The 25,933-nt window shown below is 41.1% G+C and overlaps 1 protein-coding gene across 1 annotated transcript in view; it reads right to left on the reverse strand.

The window, feature by feature from the left end:
- Positions 1–984: 984 nt before the first annotated feature.
- The window catches only part of LOC128657366 (zinc finger protein OZF-like), a 72,045-nt gene continuing 47,096 nt past the window's right edge, over positions 985–25,933 (reverse strand). The window contains exon 7 of the mRNA XM_053711689.1: positions 985–2,376. Coding sequence (XP_053567664.1) covers positions 1,448–2,376 — 929 coding nt within the window. The 3' untranslated portion in view covers positions 985–1,447. The remainder of the gene's footprint in view (positions 2,377–25,933) is intronic.

Below are 25,933 nucleotides of genomic sequence, written 5' to 3' on the forward strand. Positions count from 1 at the left end.
ATAAAGCAAAAATTATCAAATTCCTTAAATGACAGTTTCAGGAAAGGGAAAAATGCAAAATAACAAGCTTCTAGAACCAGAAGCAATGAAAAAATTATACTTAAATAATGTGAGAAAAAAGTGGAACAAAAAAGACGCCCACATTTTTGGCGCCAAGAATGACGCCCACATTATTGGCGCTAAGTACAATGCTCATATTTTTTCCACATTTTTTGGCGCAAAAAAATCGTCTGAATACACATGCATAAAAAAAATGACGTTAACTGAATACAACTTCCGGCGTCAACTACGGCGCCGGAAATTACAACATTTTGCGCCAAAAATGACGCAATAAAAAGAAGCATTTTCTGCCCCTGCGAGCCTAACAGCCTGCAGGAAAAAATAGTAAATTGAAAATTTTTCAAGGTAAGAAAAAATATATATTTATATGCATTATCCCAAAATAATGAAACTGACAGTCTGAATGGAGGAATACTGATTATCCTGAATCATGGCAAATATAAGTTTAAACACATATATTTAGAACTTTACATATAAAGTGCCCAACCATAGCTTAGAGTGTCACAAAAATAAGATTTACTTACCCCAGGACACTCATCTACATATAGTAGATAGCCAAACCAGTACTGAAACGAGAATCAGTAGAGGTAATGGTATATAAGAGTATATCGTCGATCTGAAAAGGGAGGTAGGAGAAGAAATCTCTACGACCGATAACAGAGAACCTATGAAATAGATCCCGTAGAAGGAGACCATTGACTTCAAATAGGCAATACTCTCTTCACATCCCTCTGACATTCACTGCACTCTGAGAGGAAAACCGGGCTGCAGCCTGCTGCGAAGCGCATATCAACGTAGAATCTAGCACAAACTTACTTCACCACCTCCATGGGAGGCAAAGTTTGTAAAACTGAATTGTGGGTGTGGTGAGGGGTGTATTTATAGGCATTTTAAGGTTTGGGAAACTTTGCCCCTCCTGGTAGGAATGTATATCCCATACGTCACTAGCTCATGGACTCTTGCTAATTACATGAAAGAAATGAATGCACATGCCTAATCAACATATCTAAAATTTCCCAAAAACCCTTATTTATAACGACCTGCACATAGGGGCACCTTTCCTTGAACCTCTACTTGAAAAAACACATTGTTTATGCTATGTTCTAACTTCACTATTCAAATGTATATAGAGAAACCTTTTCCTCTAGGGGCACCTTATAACTGCTTCAGGTGCAGAAGGGTACCCAAGCATCTCCAAAAGTCAGCCCTTCCCCCATAAAGGATGACATGTAGTCATCATCCGTGCAGTGTCTACAGTGTTTGTGTCGCCTTGTGCACTTAAGTGGTTAAGCATTTGATTTCACAGATTCCCTTTAATATGAATTTTCTGATGAGTAACAAGATGTCCTTTCAGGGTAAAAGATTTCCCACAGTCAGAACATGAAAACTATTTTTCTCCTGTGTGAATTTTCTGATGTCTAATAAGATATGATTTCAGATTAAAAGATTTTCCACAGTCAGAACATGAAAATGCTCTCTCTCCTGTATGAATTTTCTTATGCATAATAAGATTTGGTTTCTGAGTAAAACATTTGCCACAGTCAGAACATGAGAATGCCTTCTCTCCTGTATGAATTTTCTTATGCCTGGTAAGAGATGATTTCTGAGTAAAACATTTCCCACAGTCAAAACATGTAAATGCTTTCTCTCCAGTGTGAGTTTTTTGATGCATAATAAGATTTGTTTTCTGAATAAAACATTTCCCACATTCAGAACATGAAAATGCTTTCTCTCCTGTATGAATTTTCTGATGAGTGACAAGATGTACTTTCAGGGTAAAAGATTTCCTACATTCAGAACATGAAAATTCTTTTTCTCCTGTATGAATTTTCTGATGAGCCATAAAAGATGATTTCTGAGTAAAACATTTCCCACAGTCAGAACATGAAAACGCTTTCTCCCCTGTATGAATTTTCTGATGAGTAATAAGAGATGACTTGTAAGTAAAACAATTCCCACAGTCTGAACATGAAAATTCTTTCTCCCCTGTATGAATTTTCTGATGTCTAATAAGATCTGATTTCCAAGTAAAACATTTCCCACATTCAGAACATGAAACTGCTTTCTCTGCTGTATGATTTTTCTGATGCGCAATAAGCCATGATTTCCGAGTAAAACATTTTCCACAATGAGAACATGAAAATACTTTCTGTTCTGCATGAATTTTCACATGATTACTAAGAGATGATTTCAATGTAAAACATTTTCCACATTCAGAACATACATTTTTTACATTGCTTCCTTGATTTTGAAGAAGATTGAAAGAAGTATCAGCACTTTGACTATGATCAGGATTATTGCAGTTTGTAAATTCACCTGTTGATAAGAAATACAATGGGAGTAATGTAAATTACTGAAATAAATAGAAATAAATGATGATATAAATGTTTTACCTATTTTTGTAATGTATTTAGAGCTTTTCACAAACAATTTTAGTAATTTCATTATTTGAGTTTTAAAACAACTCTTTATAACTATTACTTGAGTGCACAAAGAATTATGTTTTATTTTTGTAGAATGTTGCATTTAGACCACATACTCTTTATTTGGAATGAAAAATTTCACATCAGGTTATCATTTAATATAAAAAAGTGATGTATGTTTAAAAAGAATCTAGCAAATAGATATTTCTGAAATAAAGTTTTTTTATAATGTAATTAAAAAATATTTAGTCCCACAATTGCCCCTTAATAACTATTGCTTGTGTGCACAAATATTGCTTTAGTTATTTGCACTCATAATGCCTCTTATATTGACTCTGTAAAGCTTGTTTTCACTTCACTACATGCTGTACTGTTGGATCTTTATGCATTTTTAGCGTAGTTAAATGTACATTTTCCAACTGGGATCACTTATTCTATAAACTTAAGGGATTTGGTTTAACAGGCAATATTTATAATCGTATTACATTAATTTACAGTAAACCAACATCAGCTATTATAATTAACGGCACAGTTTCCGAACGATTCAATCTACATAGAGGTACTAGACAGGGCTGCCCTCTCTCCCTCCTCCTTTTTAACATCTCCATGGAACCCCTAGCACTACTACTTAGACAACAATTACAAAGTATTAAAATAGGCGGACAACAGTTCATTCTCTCCCTATATGCAGACAATCTAATATTATATCTAAGTAATTTAGAAGTAACCCTGCCACTATTGATCAAGGCCACTCAACAATTCAGCTCTATATCTGGTTATAAGATCAATATTGAAAAATCTGAATTTCTATGGTTAAATAAACCTTTAAACTGGTGTTTATAAAGTAGTTTAGTCGAAGTACAACAAATAAAATACTTAGGAGTAATTTTAACCCGAGATCCACAAGAATGGCATGAACAGAATTTCGCTCAATTCTTTATAGAATGTAAAAAGAAAACTACAGATTGGATAAATCTTTCAATTTTTATTACAGCACGGACAATGCTGGTTAAAACAATTTTATTTCCCAAACTATTGTATCTTCTTCAAAATATTCCTCTCTTTTTAAATAAATCTGATATAAATAAATTTAACCAAGTATGTACAAAATTTACTTAGGGTGGGAAAAGACCTCAAATTGCCATAAGTAAACTGATGAGAACTAAAGAGTTTGCTGGATTGGCCTTCCCAAATGTGAAATTTTATAACATTGCTAAAATTCGCCTTAGATTGGATAACTGAACAAGATGACGTTACACTCTATGTGAAAATAAGATGATTGCCCCGTATAACTTAAAAGCTGTATTGCACTGTCATAAATCCAAATTACCAACTATAGTTACTAGAATGCTTACCTTCAAACACATAATATTGGCATGGCAAAAAACATAATTTATGCTTACCTGATAAATTTATTTCTCTTGTAGTGTATTCAGTCCACGGGTCATCCATTACTTATGGGATATATTCCCTTCCCAACAGGAAGTTGCAAGAGGATCACCCAAGCAGAGCTGCTATATAGCTCCTCCCCTCACATGTCATATCCAGTCTTTCGACCGAAACAAGACAAGAAAGGAGAAACCATAGGGTGCAGTGGTGACTGGAGTTTTAATTAAAATTTAGATCTGCCTTAAAAGACAGGGCGGGCCGTGGACTGAATACACTACAAGAGAAATAAATTTATCAGGTAAGCATAAATTATGTTTCTTCTGTTAAGTGTGATCAGTCCACGGGTCATCATTACTTCTGGGATATTAACTGCTCCCCTACAGGAAGTGCAAGAGGATTCACCCAGCAGAGCTGCATATAGCTCCTCCCCTCTACGTCACTCCCAGTCATTCTCTTGCACCCAGCAACTAGATAGGTCGTGTGAGAGGACTATGGTGATTATACTTAGTTTTATATCTTCAATCAAAAGTTTGTTATTTTAAAATAGCACCGGAGTGTGTTATTACCTCTCTGGCAGAGTTTGAGGAAGAATCTACCAGAGTTTTGCTATGATTTTAGCCGGAGTAGTTAAGATCATATTGCTGTTCTCGGCCATCTGAGGAGTGAGGTAAACTTCAGATCAGGGGACAGCGGGCAGATGAATCTGCATAGAGGTATGTAGCAGTTTTTATTTTCTGACAATGGAATTGATGAGAAAATCCTGCCATACCGATATAATGTCATGTATGTATACTTTACACTTCAGTATTCTGGGAGAATGGTACTTCACTAGAATTACACTGTAAGAAAGACATAAAGCTGTTTAATAACTAGAGATTATGTTTAACGTTTTTGCTGGAATGTAAAATCGTTTTCATTTGCTGAGGTACTGAGTGAATAAATGTTTGGGCACCATTTTTCCACTTGGCAGTTGCTTAAATCTGTTTTTTCTGTCAGTTTCTGTTCTCCCTCACTGCTGTGTGTGTGGGGGAGGGGCGCTTTTACTATGCATCAAATATTTCAGTCAGCAACTCATTGTATTCCCTGCATGATCTGGTTCATCTCTACAGAGCTCAGGGGTCTTCAAAACTTATTTTGAGGGAGGTAATTTCTCTCAGCAGAGCTGTGAGAATTATAGTTTGACTGAAATAAAAACTTTTATTCTGTAATTTGTTTCCTGCTTTCAGAAATTGTTATCTTTGCTAATGGGATTAAACCTTTGCTAAAGTTGTGTTGTTTACAAGGATTGAGGCTATAACTGTTTCAATTTATTAATTTTTAACTGTCATAGATCTTCTGTGCTTCTTAAAGGCACAGTACGTTTTAATATTATTCTATTTGAATTGTATTTCCAAGTTGCAAGTTTATTTGCTAGTGTGTTAAACATGTCTGATTCAGAAGATGATACCTGTGTCATTTGTTGCAATGCCAAAGTGGAGCCCAATAGAAATTTATGTACTAACTGTATTGATGCTACTTTAAATAAAAATCAATCTGTACAAATTGAACAAATTTCACCAAACAACGAGGGGAGAGTTATGCCGACTAACTCGCCTCACGTGTCAGTACCTACATCTCCCGCTCAGAGGGAGGTGCGTGATATTGTAGCACCGAGTACAGCTGGGCGGCCATTACAAATCACATTACAGGATATGGCTACTGTTATGACTGAAGTTTTGGCTAAATTACCAGAACTAAAAGGTAAGCGTGATCACTCTGGGGTGAGAACAGAGTGCGCTGATAATATTAGGGCCATGTCAGACACTGCGTCACAGGTGGCAGAACATGAGGACGGAGAACTTCATTCTGTGGGTGACGGTTCTGATCCAAACAGACTGGATTCAGATATTTCAAATTTTAAATTTAAACTGGAAAACCTCCGTGTATTACTAGGGGAGGTGTTAGCGGCTCTGAATGATTGTAACACAGTTGCAATACCAGAGAAAATGTGTAGGTTGGATAAATATTTTGCGGTACCGACGAGTACTGAGGTTTTTCCTATACCTAAGAGACTTACTGAAATTGTTACTAAGGAGTGGGATAGACCCGGTGTGCCGTTCTCACCCCCTCCGATATTTAGAAAAATGTTTCCAATAGACGCCACCACAAGGGACTTATGGCAAACGGTCCCTAAGGTGGAGGGAGCAGTTTCTACTTTAGCTAAGCGTACCACTATCCCGGTGGAGGATAGCTGTGCTTTTTCAGATCCAATGGATAAAAAGTTAGAGGGTTACCTTAAGAAAATGTTTGTTCAACAAGGTTTTATATTGCAACCCCTTGCATGCATTGCGCCGATCACGGCTGCAGCGGCATTCTGGATTGAGTCTCTGGAAGAGAACATTGGTTCAGCTACTCTGGACGACATTACGGACAGGCTTAGAGTCCTTAAACTAGCTAATTCATTCATTTCGGAGGCCGTAGTACATCTTACTAAACTTACGGCGAAGAATTCAGGATTCGCCATTCAGGCACGCAGGGCGCTGTGGCTAAAATCCTGGTCAGCTGATGTTACTTCTAAGTCTAAATTGCTTAATATACCTTTCAAAGGGCAGACCTTATTCGGGCCCGGGTTGAAAGAGATTATCGCTGACATTACAGGAGGTAAAGGCCATGCCCTGCCTCAGGACAAAGCCAAGACTAGACAGTCTAGTTTTCGTTCCTTTCGTAATTTCAAAGCAGGAGCAGCATCAACTTCCTCTGCACCAAAACAGGAAGGAGCTGTTGCTCGCTACAGACAAGGCTGGAAACCTAACCAGTCCTGGAACAAGGGCAAGCAGACTAGGAAACCTGCTGCTGCCCCCAAAACAGCATGAATTGAGGGCCCCCGATCCGGGATCGGATCTAGTGGGGGGCAGACTTTCTCTCTTCGCCCAGGCTTGGGCAAGAGATGTTCAGGATCCCTGGGCGCTAGAGATAATATCTCAGGGATACCTTCTGGACTTCAAATACTCTCCTCCAAGAGAGAGATTTCATCTGTCAAGATTGTCAACAATTCAGACAAAGAAAGAGGCTTTTCTACGCTGCGTACAAGAGCTCTTGTTAATGGGAGTAATCCATCCAGTTCCACGATCGGAACAGGGACAGGGGTTTTACTCAAATCTGTTTGTGGTTCCCAAAAAAGAGGGAACTTTCAGACCAATCCTGGACTTAAAGATCCTAAACAAATTCCTAAGAGTTCCATCGTTCAAGATGGAGACTATTCGGACAATTTTACCTATGATCCAAGAGGGTCAGTACGTGACCACTGTAGATTTAAAAGATGCTTACCTGCACATACCGATTCACAAAGATCATTACCGGTACCTAAGGTTTGCCTTCCTAGACAGGCATTACCAGTTTGTGGCTCTTCCATTCGGATTGGCTACAGCGCCAAGAATCTTCACAAAGGTTCTGGGTGCTCTTCTGGCGGTACTAAGACCGCGGGGAATCTCGGTAGCTCCATACCTAGACGACATTCTGATACAAGCTTCAAGCTTTCAAACTGCCAAATCTCATACAGAGTTAGTGCTGGCATTTCTAAGGTCACATGGATGGAAGGTGAACGAAAAGAAAAGTTCACTCGTTCCACTCACAAGAGTTCCCTTCCTGGGGACTCTTATAGATTCTGTAGAAATGAAGATTTACCTGACAGAGGACAGGCTATCAAGACTTCAAAGTGCTTGCCGCACTCTTCATTCCATTCAACACCCGTCAGTGGCTCAATGTATGGAGGTAATCGGCTTAATGGTAGCGGCAATGGACATAGTACCCTTTGCACGCTTACACCTCAGACCACTGCAACTGTGCATGCTAGGTCAGTGGAATGGGGATTACTCAGACTTATCCCCTTCTCTGAATCTGGATCAAGAGACCAGAAATTCTCTTCTATGGTGGCTTTCTCGGCCACACCTGTCCAGGGGGATGCCATTCAGCAGACCAGACTGGACAATTGTAACAACAGACGCCAGCCTTCTAGGTTGGGGTGCCGTCTGGAATTCCCTGAAGGCTCAGGGACTATGGAGTCAGGAGGAGAGTCTCCTGCCAATAAACATTCTGGAATTGAGAGCAGTTCTCAATGCCCTCCTGGCTTGGCCCCAGTTGACAACTCGGGGGTTCATCAGGTTTCAGTCGGACAACATCACGACTGTAGCTTACATCAACCATCAGGGAGGGACAAGAAGCTCCCTAGCTATGATGGAAGTATCAAAGATAATTCGCTGGGCAGAGTCTCACTCTTGCCACCTGTCAGCAATCCACATCCCGGGAGTGGAGAACTGGGAGGCGGATTTCTTAAGTCGTCAGACTTTTCATCCGGGGGAGTGGGAACTTCATCCGGAGGTCTTTGCCCAAATACTTCGACGTTGGGGCAAACCAGAGATAGATCTCATGGCGTCTCGACAGAACGCCAAGCTTCCTCGTTACGGGTCCAGATCCAGGGATCCAGGAGCAGTCCTGATAGATGCTCTGACAGCACCTTGGGACTTCAGGATGGCTTACGTGTTTCCACCCTTCCCGTTGCTTCCTCGATTGATAGCCAGAATCAAACAAGAGAGAGCATCAGTGATTCTAATAGCACCTGCGTGGCCACGCAGGACTTGGTATGCAGACCTGGTGGACATGTCATCCTGTCCGCCTTGGTCTCTACCTCTGAAACAGGACCTTCTGATACAGGGTCCCTTCAAACATCAAAATCTAACTTCTCTGAAGCTGACTGCTTGGAAATTGAACGCTTAATTTTATCAAGACGTGGGTTTTCTGAGTCAGTTATTAGTACCTTAATACAGACTAGGAAACCTGTTACCAGAAAGATTTACCATAAGATATGGCGTAAATACCTACATTGGTGTGAATCCAAAGGTTACTCTTGGAGTAAGGTTAGGATTCCTAGGATATTGTCTTTTCTACAAGAAGGTTTATCTGCTAGTTCATTAAAGGGACAGATCTCAGCTCTGTCCATTCTGTTACACAAACGTCTGTCAGAAGTTCCTGACGTCCAGGCTTTTTGTCAGGCTTTGGCCAGGATTAAGCCTGTGTTTAAAACTGTTGCTCCACCATGGAGTTTAAACCTTGTTCTTAATGTTTTACAGGGCGTTCCGTTTGAACCCCTTCATTCCATTGATATAAAGTTGTTATCTTGGAAAGTTCTATTTTTAATGGCTATTTCCTCGGCTCGAAGAGTCTCTGAATTATCAGCCTTACATTGTGATTCTCCTTATTTGATTTTTCATTCGGATAAGGTAGTCCTGCGTACTAAACCTGGGTTCTTACCTAAGGTAGTTACTAACAGGAATATCAATCAAGAGATTGTTGTTCCTTCTTTATGCCCAAATCCTTCTTCAAAGAAGGAACGTCTACTGCACAACCTGGATGTAGTCCGGGCTCTAAAATTTTACTTGCAGGCAACTAAGGAATTCCGACAAACGTCTTCTCTGTTTGTCATTTACTCTGGGCAGAGGAGAGTTCAAAAAGCTTCCGCTACCTCTCTTTCTTTTTGGCTTCGTAGCATAATTCGTTTAGCTTATGAGACTGCTGGACAGCAGCCCCCTGAAAGAATTACAGCTCATTCTACTAGAGCTGTGGCTTCCACTTGGGCCTTCAAGAATGAGGCCTCTGTTGAACAGATTTGCAAGGCTGCAACTTGGTCTTCGCTTCATACTTTTTCCAAATTTTACAAATTTGACACCTTTGCTTCATCGGAGGCTATTTTTGGGAGAAAGGTTCTTCAGGCAGTGGTTCCTTCTGTATAAAGAGTCTGCCTATCCCTCCCGTCATCCGTGTACTTTTGCTTTGGTATTGGTATCCCAGAAGTAATGATGACCCGTGGACTGATCACACTTAACAGAAGAAAACATAATTTATGCTTACCTGATAAATTCCTTTCTTCTGTAGTGTGATCAGTCCACGGCCCGCCCTGTTTTTAAGGCAGGTAAATATTTTTTAATTTATACTCCAGTCACCACTTCACCCTTGGCTTTTCCTTTCTCGTTGGTCCTTGGTCGAATGACTGGGAGTGACGTAGAGGGGAGGAGCTATATGCAGCTCTGCTGGGTGAATCCTCTTGCACTTCCTGTAGGGGAGCAGTTAATATCCCAGAAGTAATGATGACCCGTGGACTGATCACACTACAGAAGAAAGGAATTTATCAGGTAAGCATAAATTATGTTTTTCTCTTGTTAAGTGTATTCAGTCCACGGGTCATCCATTACTTATGGGATACCAAAGCCAAAGTACACGGATGATGGGAGGGACAAGGCAGGAACTTAAATGGAAGGAACCACTGCCTGTAGAACCTTTCTCCCAAAAACAGCCTCCGAAGAAGCAAAAGTGTCAAATTTGTAAAATTTTGAAAAAGTGTGAAGCGAAGACCAAGTTGCAGCCTTGCAAATCTGTTCAACAGAGGCCTCATTCTTAAAGGCCCAGGTGGAAGCCACAGCTCTAGTGGAATGAGCTGTAATTCTTTCAGGGGGCTGCTGTCCAGCAGTCTCATAGGCTAAACGTATTATGCTACGAAGCCAAAAGGAGAGAGAGGTTGCTGAAGCTTTTTGACCTCTCCTCTGACCAGAGTACACGACAAACAGGGAAGAAGTTTGACGAAAATCTTTAGTTGCCTGTAAATAGAACTTCAGGGCACGGACTACGTCCAGATTATGCAAAAGTTGTTCCTTCTTTGAAGAAGGATTAGGACATAATGATGGAACAACAATCTCCTGATTGATATTCCTGTTAGAAACTACCTTAGGTGAAAACCCAGGTTTAGTACGCAGAACTACCTTGTCTGAATGGAAAATCAGATAAGGAGAATCACAATGTAAGGCCGATAACTCAGAGACTCTTCGAGCCGAGGAAATAGCCATCAAAAACAGAACTTTCCAAGATAAAAGCTTAATATCAATGGAATGAAGGGGTTCAAACGGAACCCCTTGAAGAACTTTAAGAACCAAGTTTAAGCTCCACGGAGGAGCAACAGTCTTAAACACAGGCTTAATCCTAGCCAAAGCCTGACAAAAAGCCTGGACGTCTGGAACTTCTGCCAGACGTTTGTGTAAGAGAATAGACAGAGCAGAAATCTGTCCCTTTAACGAACTAGCAGATAAGCCCTTTTCTAAACCCTCTTGTAGAAAGGACAATATCCTAGGAATCCTAACCCTACTCCATGAGTAACCCTTGGATTCGCACCAATATAAATATTTACGCCATATCTTATGGTAAATTTTTCTGGTAACAGGCTTCCGTGCCTGTATTAAGGTATCAATAACTGACTCCGAGAAGCCACGCTTTGATAGAATCAAGCGTTCAATCTCCATGCAGTCAGCCTCAGAGAAATTAGATTTGGATGTTTGAAAGGACCTTGTATTAGAAGGTCCTGCCTCAGAGGTAGAGACCATGGTGGACAGGACGACATGTCCACTAGGTCTGCATACCAGGTCCTGCGTGGCCACGCAGGCGCTATCAGAATCACTGATGCTCTCTCCTGTTTGATCTTGGCAATCAGTCGAGGTAGCATCGGAAATGGTGGAAACACATAAGCCATGTTGAAGACCCAAGGGGCTGTCAGAGCATCTATCAGCGCCGCTCCTGGGTCCCTGGACCTGGATCCGTAACAAGGAAGCTTGGCGTTCTGGCGAGACGCCATGAGATCCAGATCTGGTTTGCCCCAACGATGAATCAGTTGAGCGAAGACCTCCGGATGAAGTTCCCACTCCCCCGGATGAAAAGTCTGGCGACTTAGAAAATCCGCCTCCCAGTTCTCCACGCCTGGGATGTAGATCGCTGACAGGTGGCAAGAGTGAGACTCTGCACAGCGAATTATCTTTGAGACTTCCAACATCGCTAGGGAACTCCTGGTTCCCCCTTGATGGTTGATGTAAGCCACAGTCGTGATGTTGTCCGACTGAAATCTGATGAACCTCAGTGTTGCTAACTGAGGCCAAGCTAGAAGAGCATTGAATATTGCTCTCAACTCCAGAATATTTATTGGGAGGAGTTTCTCCTCCTGAGTCCATAATCTCTGAGCCTTCAGGGAGTTCCAGACTGCGCCCCAACCTAGAAGGCTGGCATCTGTTGTTACAATCGTCCAATCTGGCCTGCGAAAGGTCATACCCTTGGACAGATGGACCCGAGAAAGCCACCAGAGAAGAGAATCTCTGGTCTCTTGGTCCAGATTTAGCAGAGGGGACAAATCTGAGTAATCCCCATTCCACTGACTTAGCATGCATAATTGCAGCGGTCTGAGATGCAGGCGCGCAAATGGCACTATGTCCATTGCCGCTACCATTAAGCCGATTACTTCCATGCACTGAGCCACTGACGGGCGTGGAATGGAATGAAGGACACGGCAAGCATTTAGAAGTTTTGATAACCTGGACTCCGTCAGGTAAATTTTCATCTCTACAGAATCTATAAGAGTCCCTAGAAAGGAGACTCTTGTGAGTGGTGATAGAGAACTCTTTTCCACGTTCACTTTCCACCCATGCGACCTCAGAAATGCCACAACTATCTCTGTATGAGACTTGGCCATTTGAAAGCTTGACGCCTGTATCAGGATGTCGTCTAGATACGGAGCCACCGCTATGCTTCGCGGTCTTAGAACCGCCAGAAGTGAGCCCAGAACCTTTGTAAAGATTCTCGGGGCCGTAGTCAACCCGAAGGGAAGAGCTACAAACTGGTAATGCCTGTCTAGAAAGGCAAATCTTAGGTACCGATAATGATCTTTGTGAATCGGTATATGAAGGTAGGCATCCTTTAAGTCCACTGTGGTCATGTATTGACCCTCTTGGATCATGGGTAGGATGGTTCGAATAGTTTCCATTTTGAATGATGGAACTCTTAGGAATTTGTTTAAGATTTTTAGGTCCAAGATTGGTCTGAAGGTTCCCTCTTTCTTGGGAACCACAAACAGATTTGAGTAAAACCCTTGCCCTTGTTCCGTCCGCGGAACTGGGTGGAACACCCCCATTACTAAGAGGTCTTGCACACAGCGTAGAAATGCCTCTTTCTTTATTTGGTTTGCTGATAACCTTGAAAGATGAAATCTCCCTTGTGGAGGAGAAGCTTTGAAGTCCAGAAGATATCCCTGAGATATGATCTCCAACACCCAGGGATCCTGGACATCTCTTGCCCAAGCCTGGGCGAAGAGAGATAGTCTGCCCCCCACTAGATCTGTTTCCGGATAGGGGGCCTTCTCTTCATGCTGTCTTAGGGGCAGAAGTAGGCTTTCTGGCCTGCTTGCCCTTGTTCCAGGGCTGGTTAGCTTTCCAGCCCTGTCTGTAACGAGCAACAGGTCCTTCCTGTTTTGGAGCGGAGGAAGTTGATGCTGCTCCTGCCTTGAAGTTACGAAAGGCACGAAAATTAGACTGTTTGGCCTTTGATTTGGCCCTGTCCTGAGGAAGAGTATGACCCTTACCTCCAATAATGTCAGCAATAATTTCTTTCAAGCCGGGCCCGAATAAGGTCTGCCCTTTGAAAGGAATATTAAGCAATTTAGATTTAGAAGTCACGTCAGCTGACCAGGATTTAAGCCATAGCGCTCTGCGCGCCTGGATGGCGAATCCGGAGTTCTTAGCCGTTAGTTTGGTTAAATGTACAACGGCATCAGAAACAAATGCATTAGCTAGCTTAAGTGCTTTAAGCTTGGCCATAATCTCATCCAATGGAGCTGTGCGAATGGCCTCTTCAAGAGACTCAAACCAGAATGCCGCAGCAGCAGTGACAGGCGCAATGCATGCAAGGGGCTGTAAGATAAAACCTTGTTGAACAAACATTTTCTTAAGGTAACCCTCTAATTTTTTATCCATTGGATCCGAAAAAGCACAACTATCCTCCACCGGGATAGTGGTACGTTTAGCTAAAGTAGAAACTGCTCCCTCCACCTTAGGGACCGTCTGCCATAAGTCTCGTGTGGTGGCGTCTATTGGAAACATTTTTCTAAATATCGGAGGAGGGGAAAAGGGCACACCGGGTCTATCCCACTCCTTGCTAATAATTTCTGTAAGCCTTTTAGGTATAGGAAAAACGTCAGTACACACCGGTACCGCAAAGTATCTATCCAACCTACATATTTTCTCTGGAATTGCAACCGTGTTACAATCATTCAGAGCCGCTAATACCTCCCCTAGCAATACACGGAGGTTCTCAAGCTTAAATTTAAAATTAGAAATCTCTGAATCCGGTCTCCCTGGATCAGATCCGTCACCCACAGAATGAAGCTCTCCGTCCTCATGTTCTGCAAATTGTGACGCAGTATCAGACATGGCTCTCACATCATCAGCGCGCTCTGTCCTTAACCCAGAGCTATCGCGCTTGCCTCTTAATTCAGGCAATTTAGATAATACCTCTGTCATAACAGCAGCCATGTCTTGCAAAGTGATTTGTATGGGCCTCTCTGATGTACTTGGCGCCACAATATCACGCGCCTCCTGAGCGGGAGGCGAAGGTACTGACACGTGAGGAGAGTTAGTCGGCATAACTTCCCCCTCGTTGTCTGGTGATAATTTCTTTACAGATATAAATTGACTTTTATTCAAAGTGACATCAATACATTTAGTACACATATTTCTGTGGGGCTCCACATTGGCCTTCAAACATAGTGAACAAACAGATTCATCTGTGTCAGACATGTTTAAACAGACTCGCAATGAGACTAGCAAGCTTGGAAAATCCTTTCAAATAAATTTACAAGCAATATAAAAAACGCTACTGCGCCTTTAAGAAGCACAAAAAATCGTCACAGTTGAAATAACAATGAACCAAATCAGTTATAGCAACCAAATTTTCACAGTAAATGTATTAAGTTAACAAAGCATTGCACCCACTAGCAAATGGATGATTAACCCCTTAATACCCAAAAACGGATAATCAATTTAACAATTAACGTTTTTATCACAGTCAAACACTCTGTCACAGGTCTGCTGTGACTGATTACCTCCCTCAAAATGAATTTTGAAGACCCCTGAGCTCTCTAGAGACGTCCTGGATCAAGGAGGAAGAAGCAGGAAGACTGAAACTGAATTTTTACTGCGCAAAAAAGCGCTAAAATAGGCCCCTCCCACTCATATTACAACAGTGGGAAACCTCAGTTAACCGTTTCTATGTAGAAATAAACGACAGCCATGTGGAAAATCATGCCCCAAAAGATTTATCACCAAAGTACCTCACAAAAAACGAATAACATGCCAGTAAACGTTTTAAACATGCACTTTAAAAGTTAGGTAGTGTTATTAATAAGCCTGCTACCAGTCGCTTCTACTGCAGTTAAGGCTCATACATTACTTCAGTATTAACAGTATTTTCTTAGTCAAATTCCATTCCTTAGAAAATTACTTATTGTACAAACATTCATCAGCCTGATACCAGTCGCTACTGCATTTAAGGCTGTACTTACATTACATCGGTATCAGCAGTATTTTCTTAGTCAATTCCATTCCTTAGAAAAATAATTTACTGCACATACCTTGTTTGCAGGATTCCCCACATGCTATTCCCTTTCTGAAAGTTACCCCACTCCTCAGAATGTGCGAGAACAGCCAGTGGATCTTAGTTACTTCTGCTAAGATCATAGAAAACGCAGGCAGATTCTTCTTCCAAATACTGCCTGAGAACAAACAGCACACTCCGGTGCCATTTAAAATAACAAACTTTTGATTGAAGAAATAAACTAAGTATAAAAAACACCACAGACCTCTCACAACGACCTATCTAGTTGAGTTGCAAGAGAATGACTGGATATGACAAGTGAGGGGAGGAGCTATATAGCAGCTCTGCTTGGGTGATCCTCTTGCAACTTCCTGTTGGGAAGGGAATATATCCCATAAGTAATGGATGACCCGTGGACTGAATACACTTAACAAGAGAAATATTGTTTAGAAAATAAAGTTAATCCCACTGCTCAGAATACCTAGCAATCACCGGGAACCCTGAATTTATACCAGGTCTCTCCCACTAGGTTTTAATATATATATTTAATATATATTTAATATATATATTACACAACTTTTGCTACCAAATTTAACTATTGATTCTTTCCAAAATATAGTAAGTCAATTCAATCTATCCAACAAAGACTTTTTTTGCCTATGTACAAATTAGGCATTATATTAATGTGGTATAAACAAAATATAATTCAGACTGGGCACTGGGGATACTAGGAAGTAGAATTAAACTATATCAAGGTGGAATACATTCAATATCTCACTTATATAATTTGATTAATTCCAATTCTAATTTAAGCCAGATAGAGGGAATTTGTGATAAATGGCATTAGGACTTCCCCATCATAAACAGTTTAGATATACAAGATAGTCTTAAAATAATAAATAAAACATGGGTACCAACTGCATGGCGTGAATCGCACTTGAAATTAATTAACAAGACGTATATAACTGCATATAATCTTAAGAAGTGTTATAAGACAAATCAAGTTTGTCCAAAATGTAACGCACAAGCAGCAGATATCTTACACTACTTCTGGGCATGCCCCAAGATCCATCAGCTGTGGTCACAAATCAACTATTGGCTTAAAAGGAATTTGGTAATAGGGGATGAGATTCTAAGACAACGTGTTTTTTTTTTAATCAAATATTCAGAACAACATAAGGATAATGACCTACTTAATACAATAATACTTTTAGTACGGAATCTTATACTAAAAAGATGGAAGTCCTCAAAAGCGCCTAACTTTGTAGAATGTAAAAAGATACTGATAACTCAATGTACTATTGAACAACTATCCCTACAATATCCCACTAATATTCATATCAAAAGTGTTTTTTTTTTTAAATGGACAAAGGTCATTAAAACCCTTCCAGAAAACTCACAAACTCAATTAGTTAAGCTATTTAGTACCACTAAATATGTTCTTCAAAATGTTTACACAGGTCAATTTCCAGAATGCTGGGTAGAGGTTTAGGGGGTGGCGGGCCAGGGGAGGACAGAGAGAGAAAGAGAGAGAGAGAGAGAGAGAGAGAGAGAGAGAGAAAGGGAAAATATTATATTACATTTTTGTATTTCTTTCTAATGACACGGTGAGTCCACGGATCATCTAATTATTATTGGAAATATCACTCCTGCCCAGCAGGAGGTGGCAAAGAGCACCACAGCAAAGCTGTTAAATATCACCTCCCTTCCCTCCAACCCCAGACATTCTCTTTGCCTACGTTAGAGCAAGGATGTGGTAAAGTTTGGTGTTGGAAAAGAAGATTCTTCAAGCAATATTTTACTATTTTTCAGCAGTGCAAGATTGTTCTGCTTTGTCCTAGGGTGTAGCCGTAGTCCATATCAGTCTCTTCAGTAGAGCAGTGGTGGCTTTCAAGCAATGGGAACTTGTGGGGTACAATCCTCACTGCGCCTCCCATGTATTAATGCTGCCCTATCTGTGCAAGCCCATTACTCAGTTTTTGTTTTTTATCCACAGGTCCATGTGAGGGAACTGGCCTCTCAAACCTAGTGAGCTGCCGTGCTGCCTGGCAGAAGTCATAAGGTAAGTGCGAACTTTATTTTTTTCTGGGACATAAAACTGGAGAAAAAATAGATGGCACTTTAAAATACATTGTGGGACAAGTCACATTTGCCTATGGCTAGGTGGATTGTTTATTAAGAGCAGCAATAGCAGGCACTGGGGACGAGGAGACTCTTGGCTCAGTAGATGGTGGTGTTGTTTTTACTTTACTACCGACGGCTATAGTGATATATTTAGCCGAACGGGAGTTTCATGTTGTAACGCCCACGATGGGCAGAGTTAGCTAAGGCGGCAGTTTCTATTGCGCGCCTTTTTCCCTGTTACACTTCCTGTGTTCCGGAGTCGGGAAACAGCTGCATCACAGATATAGCAGTGTTGCTGTTACCGGACCACAATTTACTGAAAAATAAAGGTTGAGTCCGGTTTATCTACAGAATAGTACACTCCGTTTGTAGTCAGGCAGGTAGGCACCTCAGCAAAGCTAAGCTGAGGTGTAGAGGTTGTCCAGAGTGTTTTCTTGGGGTTACTTTATTTTATTAAAGACAGAAAAATAAAGCAGTTACTTTTTTTCGTTTAAATTTTAAAGGAGCAGTAACGTTTTTTGGGGGGGCTATTTCCTGAATAAAATATCAGTTTGTTTATCTTTTATTCTGTTTATTGGGGAATAAAGATGAACCAAGAGACCCTGCAAGATGTTACATGTTCTTTATGTTTTGATGCTAATGTGGAACCACCAATCCCTTTCTGTTCCTCATGTATTGAGAGAACTTTACATTACAGGGATAGACTTTTTCCTGAGTCAACATTGTCTAGGGCGGAACCTGTTCAGGAGTCTTCTGACAATGTTCAAGATATGCCGCAGCTTTCTCCTCAAGCGTCCCAAAATTTAGCGTCCATACAGCCAGTGCCCTGCGCTTCCTCTATTACTCCACCTGGAGTTACCTTGCAAGACATCGCTTCCCTAATGTCCTCTGCGGTATCTGATGCACTGTCTGCGAGATTATTGCTAGGGAATGGGAGAGACCGGGTTTCCCTTTTTCTCCATTCCCTATATTTAAGAAGATGTTTCCTATAACAGACTCTATTAAGGATTCTTGGCAGGCGGTACCCAAGGTGGAAGGGGCAATTTCCACGCTAGCCAAGAGGACCACTATTCCCATAGAGGATAGTTGTTCCTTTAAGGATCCTATGGACAAGAAATTAGAGGGGTTACTCAAGAAAATGTATGTACACCAGGGTTTACAATGGCAACCTGCGGTGTGCATTGCTACCGTCACTAGTGCGGCAGCATACTGGTTTGATGCGTTGTCTGATTCTATTCAGACAGACACTCCCTTCGAAGAGATCCAGGATAGGATCAAGGCCCTTAAGTTGGCCAATTCTTTTATTACGGATGCCTCCCTACAGGTTATTAAACTAGGAGCAAAATTTTCTGGTTTTGCCATATTGGCTCGCAGAGCCTTATGGTTGAAATCCTGGTCTGTGGATGTGTCATCTAAGTCTAATCTTCTGGCGATCCCTTACAAGGGAAAGACCTTGTTTGGGCCGGGTCTGGCTGAGATAATTGCTGACATTACGGGAGGAAAGGGCCATTTCCTCCCTCAGGATAAGAGGAATAAGCATAAGGGACATCAGAGTAATTTTCGTTCCTTTCAAAACTTCAAGGGTAAGTCTTCCTGGAGGCCCAAACAGTCTTGGAACAAGGGAAAACAGTCCAAGAAGCCTGCTATTGATTCAAAAGCAGCATAAAGGGCCTGCCTCCGATCTGGTACTGGATCTTGTTAGGGGCAGACTTTCCTTCTTTGCTCAGGCTTGGGTTCGGGATGTTCAGGATCCCTGGGCAGTGGACATTGTGTCCCAGGGATACAAACTAGAGTTCAAGACCTTTCCTCCCAGAGGCAGGTTTCTCCTTTTAAATTTATCTGTAGACCAGATAAAAAGAGAGGCGTTCTTACACTGTGTTCGGGACATTTCCGACCTGGGAATGATAGTTCCTGTCCTGATGCAGGAACAGGGTCTGGGGTTCTACTCCAATCTGTTCATGGTTCCCAAGAAAGAGGGAACCTTCAGACCAATTTTAGATCTCAAAAGTCTAAACAAATTCCTCAGAGTACCGTCCTTCAAGATGGAAACTATTCGTTCCATTCTTCCCTTGGTTTAAGAGGGTCAATTTATGACAACGGTAGATTTAAAGGATGCTTACCTGCATGTTCCCATCCACAGGGACCATCACAAGTTTCTGAGGTTTGCATTTCTAGACAAACACTTCCAGTTTGTGGCTCTTCCATTCGGCCTTGCCACAGCTCCCAGAATTTTTTCAAAGGTTCTGGGATCCCTGTTGGAGGTGCTCAGATTGCGGGGCATTGCAGTGGCGCCTTATCTGGACAACATTCTGGTTCAGGCGCCATCCTTTCAACAAGCAAAATCCCACACGGAAATGTTGTTATCCTTCCTGCGATCTCACGGATGGAAGGTGAATTTGGAAAAGAGTTCCTTAATTCCAACTACAAGGGTAGTTTTCTTGGGAACAATAATAGATTCCTTATCAATGAAGATTTTTCAGTCCTCTCCTCGGCCATCAGTGGCTCAATGTATGGAGGTAATCGGTCTGATGGTAGCAGTCATGAACATCATCCCGTTTGCCCGGTTCCATCTCAGACCTCTGCAATTAAGCATGCTCAGGCAGTGGAACGGAGATTATGCGGATCTATCTCCACGAGTACAGCTCAAGCAGGAGACAAGGGATTCTCTTCTTTGGTGGTTGTCTCAAGATCTCTCCCAGGGAACCTGCTTCCACAGACCCACCTGGGTGATTGTGACAACGGACGCCAGCCTACTGGGATGGGGAGCAGTCTGGGGCTCTCTAAAGGCTCAGGGGACATGGACTCGGTTGGAGTCTGTTTTACCCATAAACATTCTGGAGCTAAGAGTAATCTTCAATGCTCTTTGGCCTGGCCTCAGTTAGCTTCGGCCCGGTTTATCCGGTTTCAGTCGGACAACATAAGTTCAGTGGCTTACATCAACCATCAGGGGGGAACTCAGAGTTTCTTGGCCATGGAATTCAGGGGGTGGAGTCCCACAACTGTTGCCTGTCGGCGATCCACATCCCAGGAGTGGACAACTGGGAGGCGGATTTTCTGAGCAGAGAAACCTTTCACCCGGGGAGTGGGAACTCCATCCGGAAGTGTTTTCCAGCTTGATTCTCAAATGGGGACAGTCGGAACTGGATCTCATGGCATCTCGGCAGAATGCCAAACTTCCGAGGTACGGGTCAAGGTCAAGGGATCCTCAGGCGGTACTGAAAGACGCTCTGGCGGTACCTTGGAATTTCAGTCTTGCATACATATTTCCCCTGTTTGCTCTCCTCCCTCGAGTCATTGCTCAAATCAAACAGGAGAGGGCGTCAGTGATCCTCATAGCACCGACGTGGCCTAGCAGGATCTGGTATGTAGACCTGGTGGAGATGTCATCTCTTCCACCTTGGATACTTCCAATGAAAATGGACCTTCTACTTCAAGGGCCCTTCCTCCATCCAAATCTAGTTTCTCTGAAGCTGACTGCTTGGAGATTGAATGCTTAATATTATCTAAGCGTGGATTTTCAGAGTCGGTCATTGAGACTATGATTCAGGCTCGTAAGCCTGTGACTAGAAAAATGTACCATAAGATATATGGCGTAAATATCTGCATTGGTGTGAATCCAAAGGCTACTCCTGGAGTAGAGTTCGGATTCCTAGAATTTTGTCTTTTCTCCAAGAGGGTTTGGAGAAGGGTTTATCGGCAAGCTCCCTAAAGGGTCAAATATCTGCCTTGTCTATTTTGTTACATAAACGTCTGGCGGATGTACCAGATGTGCAATCGTTCTGTCAGGCCTTGGTCAGAATCAGGCCTGTGTTTAAGCCGGTTACTCCTCCCTGGAGTCTTAATCTAGTTCTTAAAAGTCTTCAACAGGCTCCGTTTGAGCCTATGCATTCCTTAGATATTAAGCTATCTTGGAAGGTTTTGTTTCTTGTTGCTATTTCATCTGCTTGTACAGTTTCTGAGCTCTCAGCAATACAGTATGAGTCTCCTTACCTTAATTTTCATTCGGATAAGGTAGTTTTGCATACTAAGTTAGGGTTTCTTGCTAAAGTGGTTTCAGACTGGAACATTAATCAGGAGATTGTTGTTCCTTCCTTGTGTCCTAACCCTTCTTTTAAGAAGGAATGTCTGCTGCACAATCTGGACGTGGTGCGTGCTTTGAAATTCTATTTACAGGCAACTAAGGATTTTTGTCAGTCTTCTGCTCTGTTTGTGGTTTTCTCTGGGAAACGTAAGGGGCAGAAAGCTACGGCTACAAGGCTGCAACTTGGCCCTCTCTTCACACTTTTTCGAAATTCTATAAATTTGATACTTTTGCCTTGGCTGAGGCTTCTTTTGGGAGAAAGGTTCTTCAAGCAGTGGTGCCTTCCGTTTAGGTTCCCTGTCTTGTCCCTCCCTTATCTGTGTCCTCTAGCTTGGGTATTGATTCCCAATAGTAATTATATGATCTGTGGACACACCGTGTCATTAGAAAGAAAACAAAATGTATGCTTACCTGATAAATTTATTGCTTTCTTGACACTGAGTCCACGGCCCACCCTGTTTTCTTATGGACAGGGTTTTTATTATAAACTTCAGACACATCTGCACCTTGTTGCTTCCTTTCTCTCCTTTGCTTCGATCAAATGACTGGGGTTGGAGGGAAGGGAGGTGATATTTAACAGCTTTGCTGTGGTGCACTTTGCCACCTCCTGCTGGGCAGGAGTGAAATTCCCAATAGTAATTAGATGATCCGTGGACTCACCGTGTCAAGAAAGAAAGAAATTTATCAGGTAAGCATAAATTATTATTATTTTTTTTCTCCTCTTTTATGTGATTATTAATTAATAACAATGCATGTATACCAGAATATGTCTCTTTTTTGTTTGTTTATCATGATCCATACTGGAAGAATGTTCCTTCATATTCTTTGATTTGTGCGCTTATTTTGAAAATTAATAAAAATATATTTACCAAAAAAAAAAAAGTATATGTTCTAAGCGGATGATCAATAAATCTTAAAGTGTCTTAAAACTTTGTCCTCACTTATTTCAAACCTCCAGATTCATAACTATTAAATAAAATTAAATTAAATAAATGAGTAATCCCGCAAAGTTTTTCTCATTTTATAGATTACATATACATGACTGTCTTTTTCTGTATGGGGGACTGCAGGGCTGACAAATTTGTTCAAAACAAAGAGGCAGTCTAAAAATTCAGAAGCCAGTAATTTTGGAGTGGCCACATGATGACTTAACCCTTGGTTGCCACAAAAAGGGGATATTACATTTTACACCAATCTCAAAAATCTTTATTATTTAAAGGGACAGTACACTGTAAAATAGTTTTTATAGTCATGTATTTTCAATTACTTTTTATACCAGCAGCACAGTATAAAATGTATGAGAAATTGCATTTTCAGGTTTAATTTGTGTAAATGAAGTAGCTGGTTTTGTGCTTTTAAACCACAGCCTATTACAATGGGTTGAGTTTCAGCTCATATAAAATCTCATTATGTTATCACTTTGTGTACACACACTTGCTTCCTTATCTTATATTTGTCTGGTAAACTAAAACTCAATACATAGAGAGAACAATGGAAAATCATAATTTTATTACTTATCTATCCTGCACCCCATTGAGAGGTTGGGATACCACAGGCTAAATAAGCTATTTCAAAGGCCAAAATAGGGGTAAAGGAGCTACTTGTAAACAATTCAATACACTCCAGCAGGTAAAATGGATCATTAGGAACAATTTAAATGGGAGAATAATTTTGGGTGAACTGTCCTTTTAACCTGTTCTAGAACGGGTCATCATGCAAATCTCTGCCTGTGAACACAAGAGGACTACTATTATAATGAAGGGTGATCGCTGTTCCAATTCTGTTGTTGATTATCCAACTCACTGCAGGTCCCAATGCTACATGGGATGTGCATGTTGACATCCCAGAGGAGGCAGGACCAGAAAAGACAGGCACTCATGGGATTTGGAAGGGGGAGGGGATACAAACCCCTTGATCTCAGCTCTCTTACTAGTCACAGACCTCCAAGACCTCTCATTTGAAAGAGAATTGCCTAATCTTTCTGCTACAAGGAGACAAAGCTAGGAAAAAGTGTCTGTGTCACAACTGCAGGTAAAACAAGAGAGAAGTGTGGCTGTCCAAAGAGCAAGACCAAGGCATTTTTTTAAGGTGCCAGAGCCTATTTTCTAGACAATGCTGATGCTGGGGTTAAACTACCCCTACTAGTACAATTCCATCTCAGTTAAAACATAAAGAGTCCTGTCGGTATAGCTATACTGCAAGCATTTTAGCCTGTAACGCAACGTCCATTCCGCTCAAAAAAAATTACGTTTTTGTGTGGGATTTTCATAGCACTGGTACTACAGGTTGTGCGTTTAGGCTAAAAAGCATGCGTTACACCCTATACCGACACGATCCATACCGCCATCTGAGAGCAGTAGTTATGGATTTTGTGAAACAAATATGTTTCACAAAACTCATAACTAAACTGTTACAAAGTCCACTAACACCTATAAACTACCTATTAACCCCTAAACCTCCAGCCTCCCACATTGCCACCACTATAATAAAGTTATTAACCCCTAAACCTCCTGTCTCCCACATTGCCGCCACTAAATAAACCTATTAACCCCTAAACCTCCGGCCTTCCACATCGCCGCCACTAAATAAACCTATTATCCCCTAAACCGCCGGCCCCCCACATCGCAAAACACTAAATTAAATTAAACTATTAACCCCTAAACCTAACACCCCCCTAACTTCAGATTAAAATTACAATATAACTATATTTAAATAAATAAAAACTTACCTGTGAAAATAAAAATAAACCTAACATTAAATTATAAATTAAACTAACATTACTATTCTAATAAAATTAAAAAATACTACCAATTAAAAAAACTAAATTACAAAATTTAAAAAAAAACTACGAAAAAAAATTAAAAAATCTAAAATTACAAAAAATAATAAACACTAAGCTTACAAAAAATAAAACGAAATTATCAAAAATAAAAACAAATTACACCTAATCTAATAGCCCTATAAAAATAAAAAAGCCCCCCCAAAATAAAAACACCCCCTAGCCTACAATAAACTACCAATAGCCCTTAAAAGGGCCTTTTGTAGGGCATTGCCCTAAGTTAAACAGCTTTTACCTGTAAAAAAAAATACCCCCCAACAGTAAAACCCATTACCCAACCAACCCCCCAAAATAAAAAACCTAACTCTAAAAAAAAAAACTAAGCTACCCATTGCCCCTAAAGGGGTATTTGTATGGGCATTGCCCTTAAAAGGGCATTCAGCTCTTTTACAAAAGCACAAATCTAAAAATAAAAACAAAAACAAAAAACTAACACTAACCCCAGAATATCTACTCACGGTTCCTGAAGTCCGGACATCCATCTCTATCCAGGCGGCGATATCTTCATCCATCCCGGGGGCGTCTTCTATCTTCATCCTGGCGGCGCAGAGCGGAGCCCATCCTGCGCGGAGCGTCCTCTTCATACGGTCACCGCCGTACACTGAAGTTGAATGCAAGGTAGCCGTTTCAAAATTGCGTACCTTGCATTCCTATTGGCCAATAGGATGAGAGCTTCTGAAATCCTATTAGCTGTTCAAAACAACCAATAGGATGAGAGCTACTGAAATATTATTGGCTGTTTTAATAACTTTATTATAGTGTCGGCAATGTCGGGAAGCAGCAGCAGTAGGGGTTAATAACTTTTATTAGTGTCGGCGATGTCGGGGGCGACAGATTAGGGGTGTTTAGACTTGGGGTTTATGTTAGGGTGTTAGGTTTAAACATAACTTTCTTTTCCCCATAAACATCAACGGGTTGCGTTACAGAGATTTTTCATTCCGCACTTTAGGTGTTCGTTTTTTTCTAACACTCTCTCCCCATTGATGTCTATGGAGGAAAGCGTGCAAAGGCACGTCAAAGCAGCCCTTGGATTTTGTGCAGTATGGAGCTTAACGCCACCATAACGCACGCACAAGGAGGCTTTTCAGTAACTGCAGTAATGGCAGCACTATGGAGAGTGAAATAACGCAACTTTTTTGGCATTAGTTTCGCACCCGGTTTAGCGCAAAACTAGTATTCTAGGTGTTAGGTTTTAATTAAAGGGACACTGAACCCAAATTTTTTCTTTCATGATTCAGATAGAGCATGTAATTTTAAACAACTTTCTAATTTACTCCTATTATCAATTTTTCTTCATTCTCTTGCTTTCTTTATTTGAAAAAGAAGGCAGCTAAGCTATTTTTTTGGTTCAGAACCATGGAAAGCACTTGTTTATTGGTAGGTGAATTTACCCACCAATCAGCAAGAACAACACAGTGTGTTTACCAAAAATGGGCCGGCATCTAAACTTACATTCTTGCATTTCAAATAAAGATACCAAAAGAATGAAAAGAATTTGATAATAGGAGTACATTAGAAAGTTGATTAAAATTGCATGCTCTATCTGAATCACGATAGAAAAAAAATTGGGTTCAGTGTCCCTTTAAT

Source organism: Bombina bombina, chromosome 4 (genome assembly GCF_027579735.1).
Source record: "Bombina bombina isolate aBomBom1 chromosome 4, aBomBom1.pri, whole genome shotgun sequence".
Classification (NCBI taxonomy): domain Eukaryota; kingdom Metazoa; phylum Chordata; class Amphibia; order Anura; family Bombinatoridae; genus Bombina; species Bombina bombina.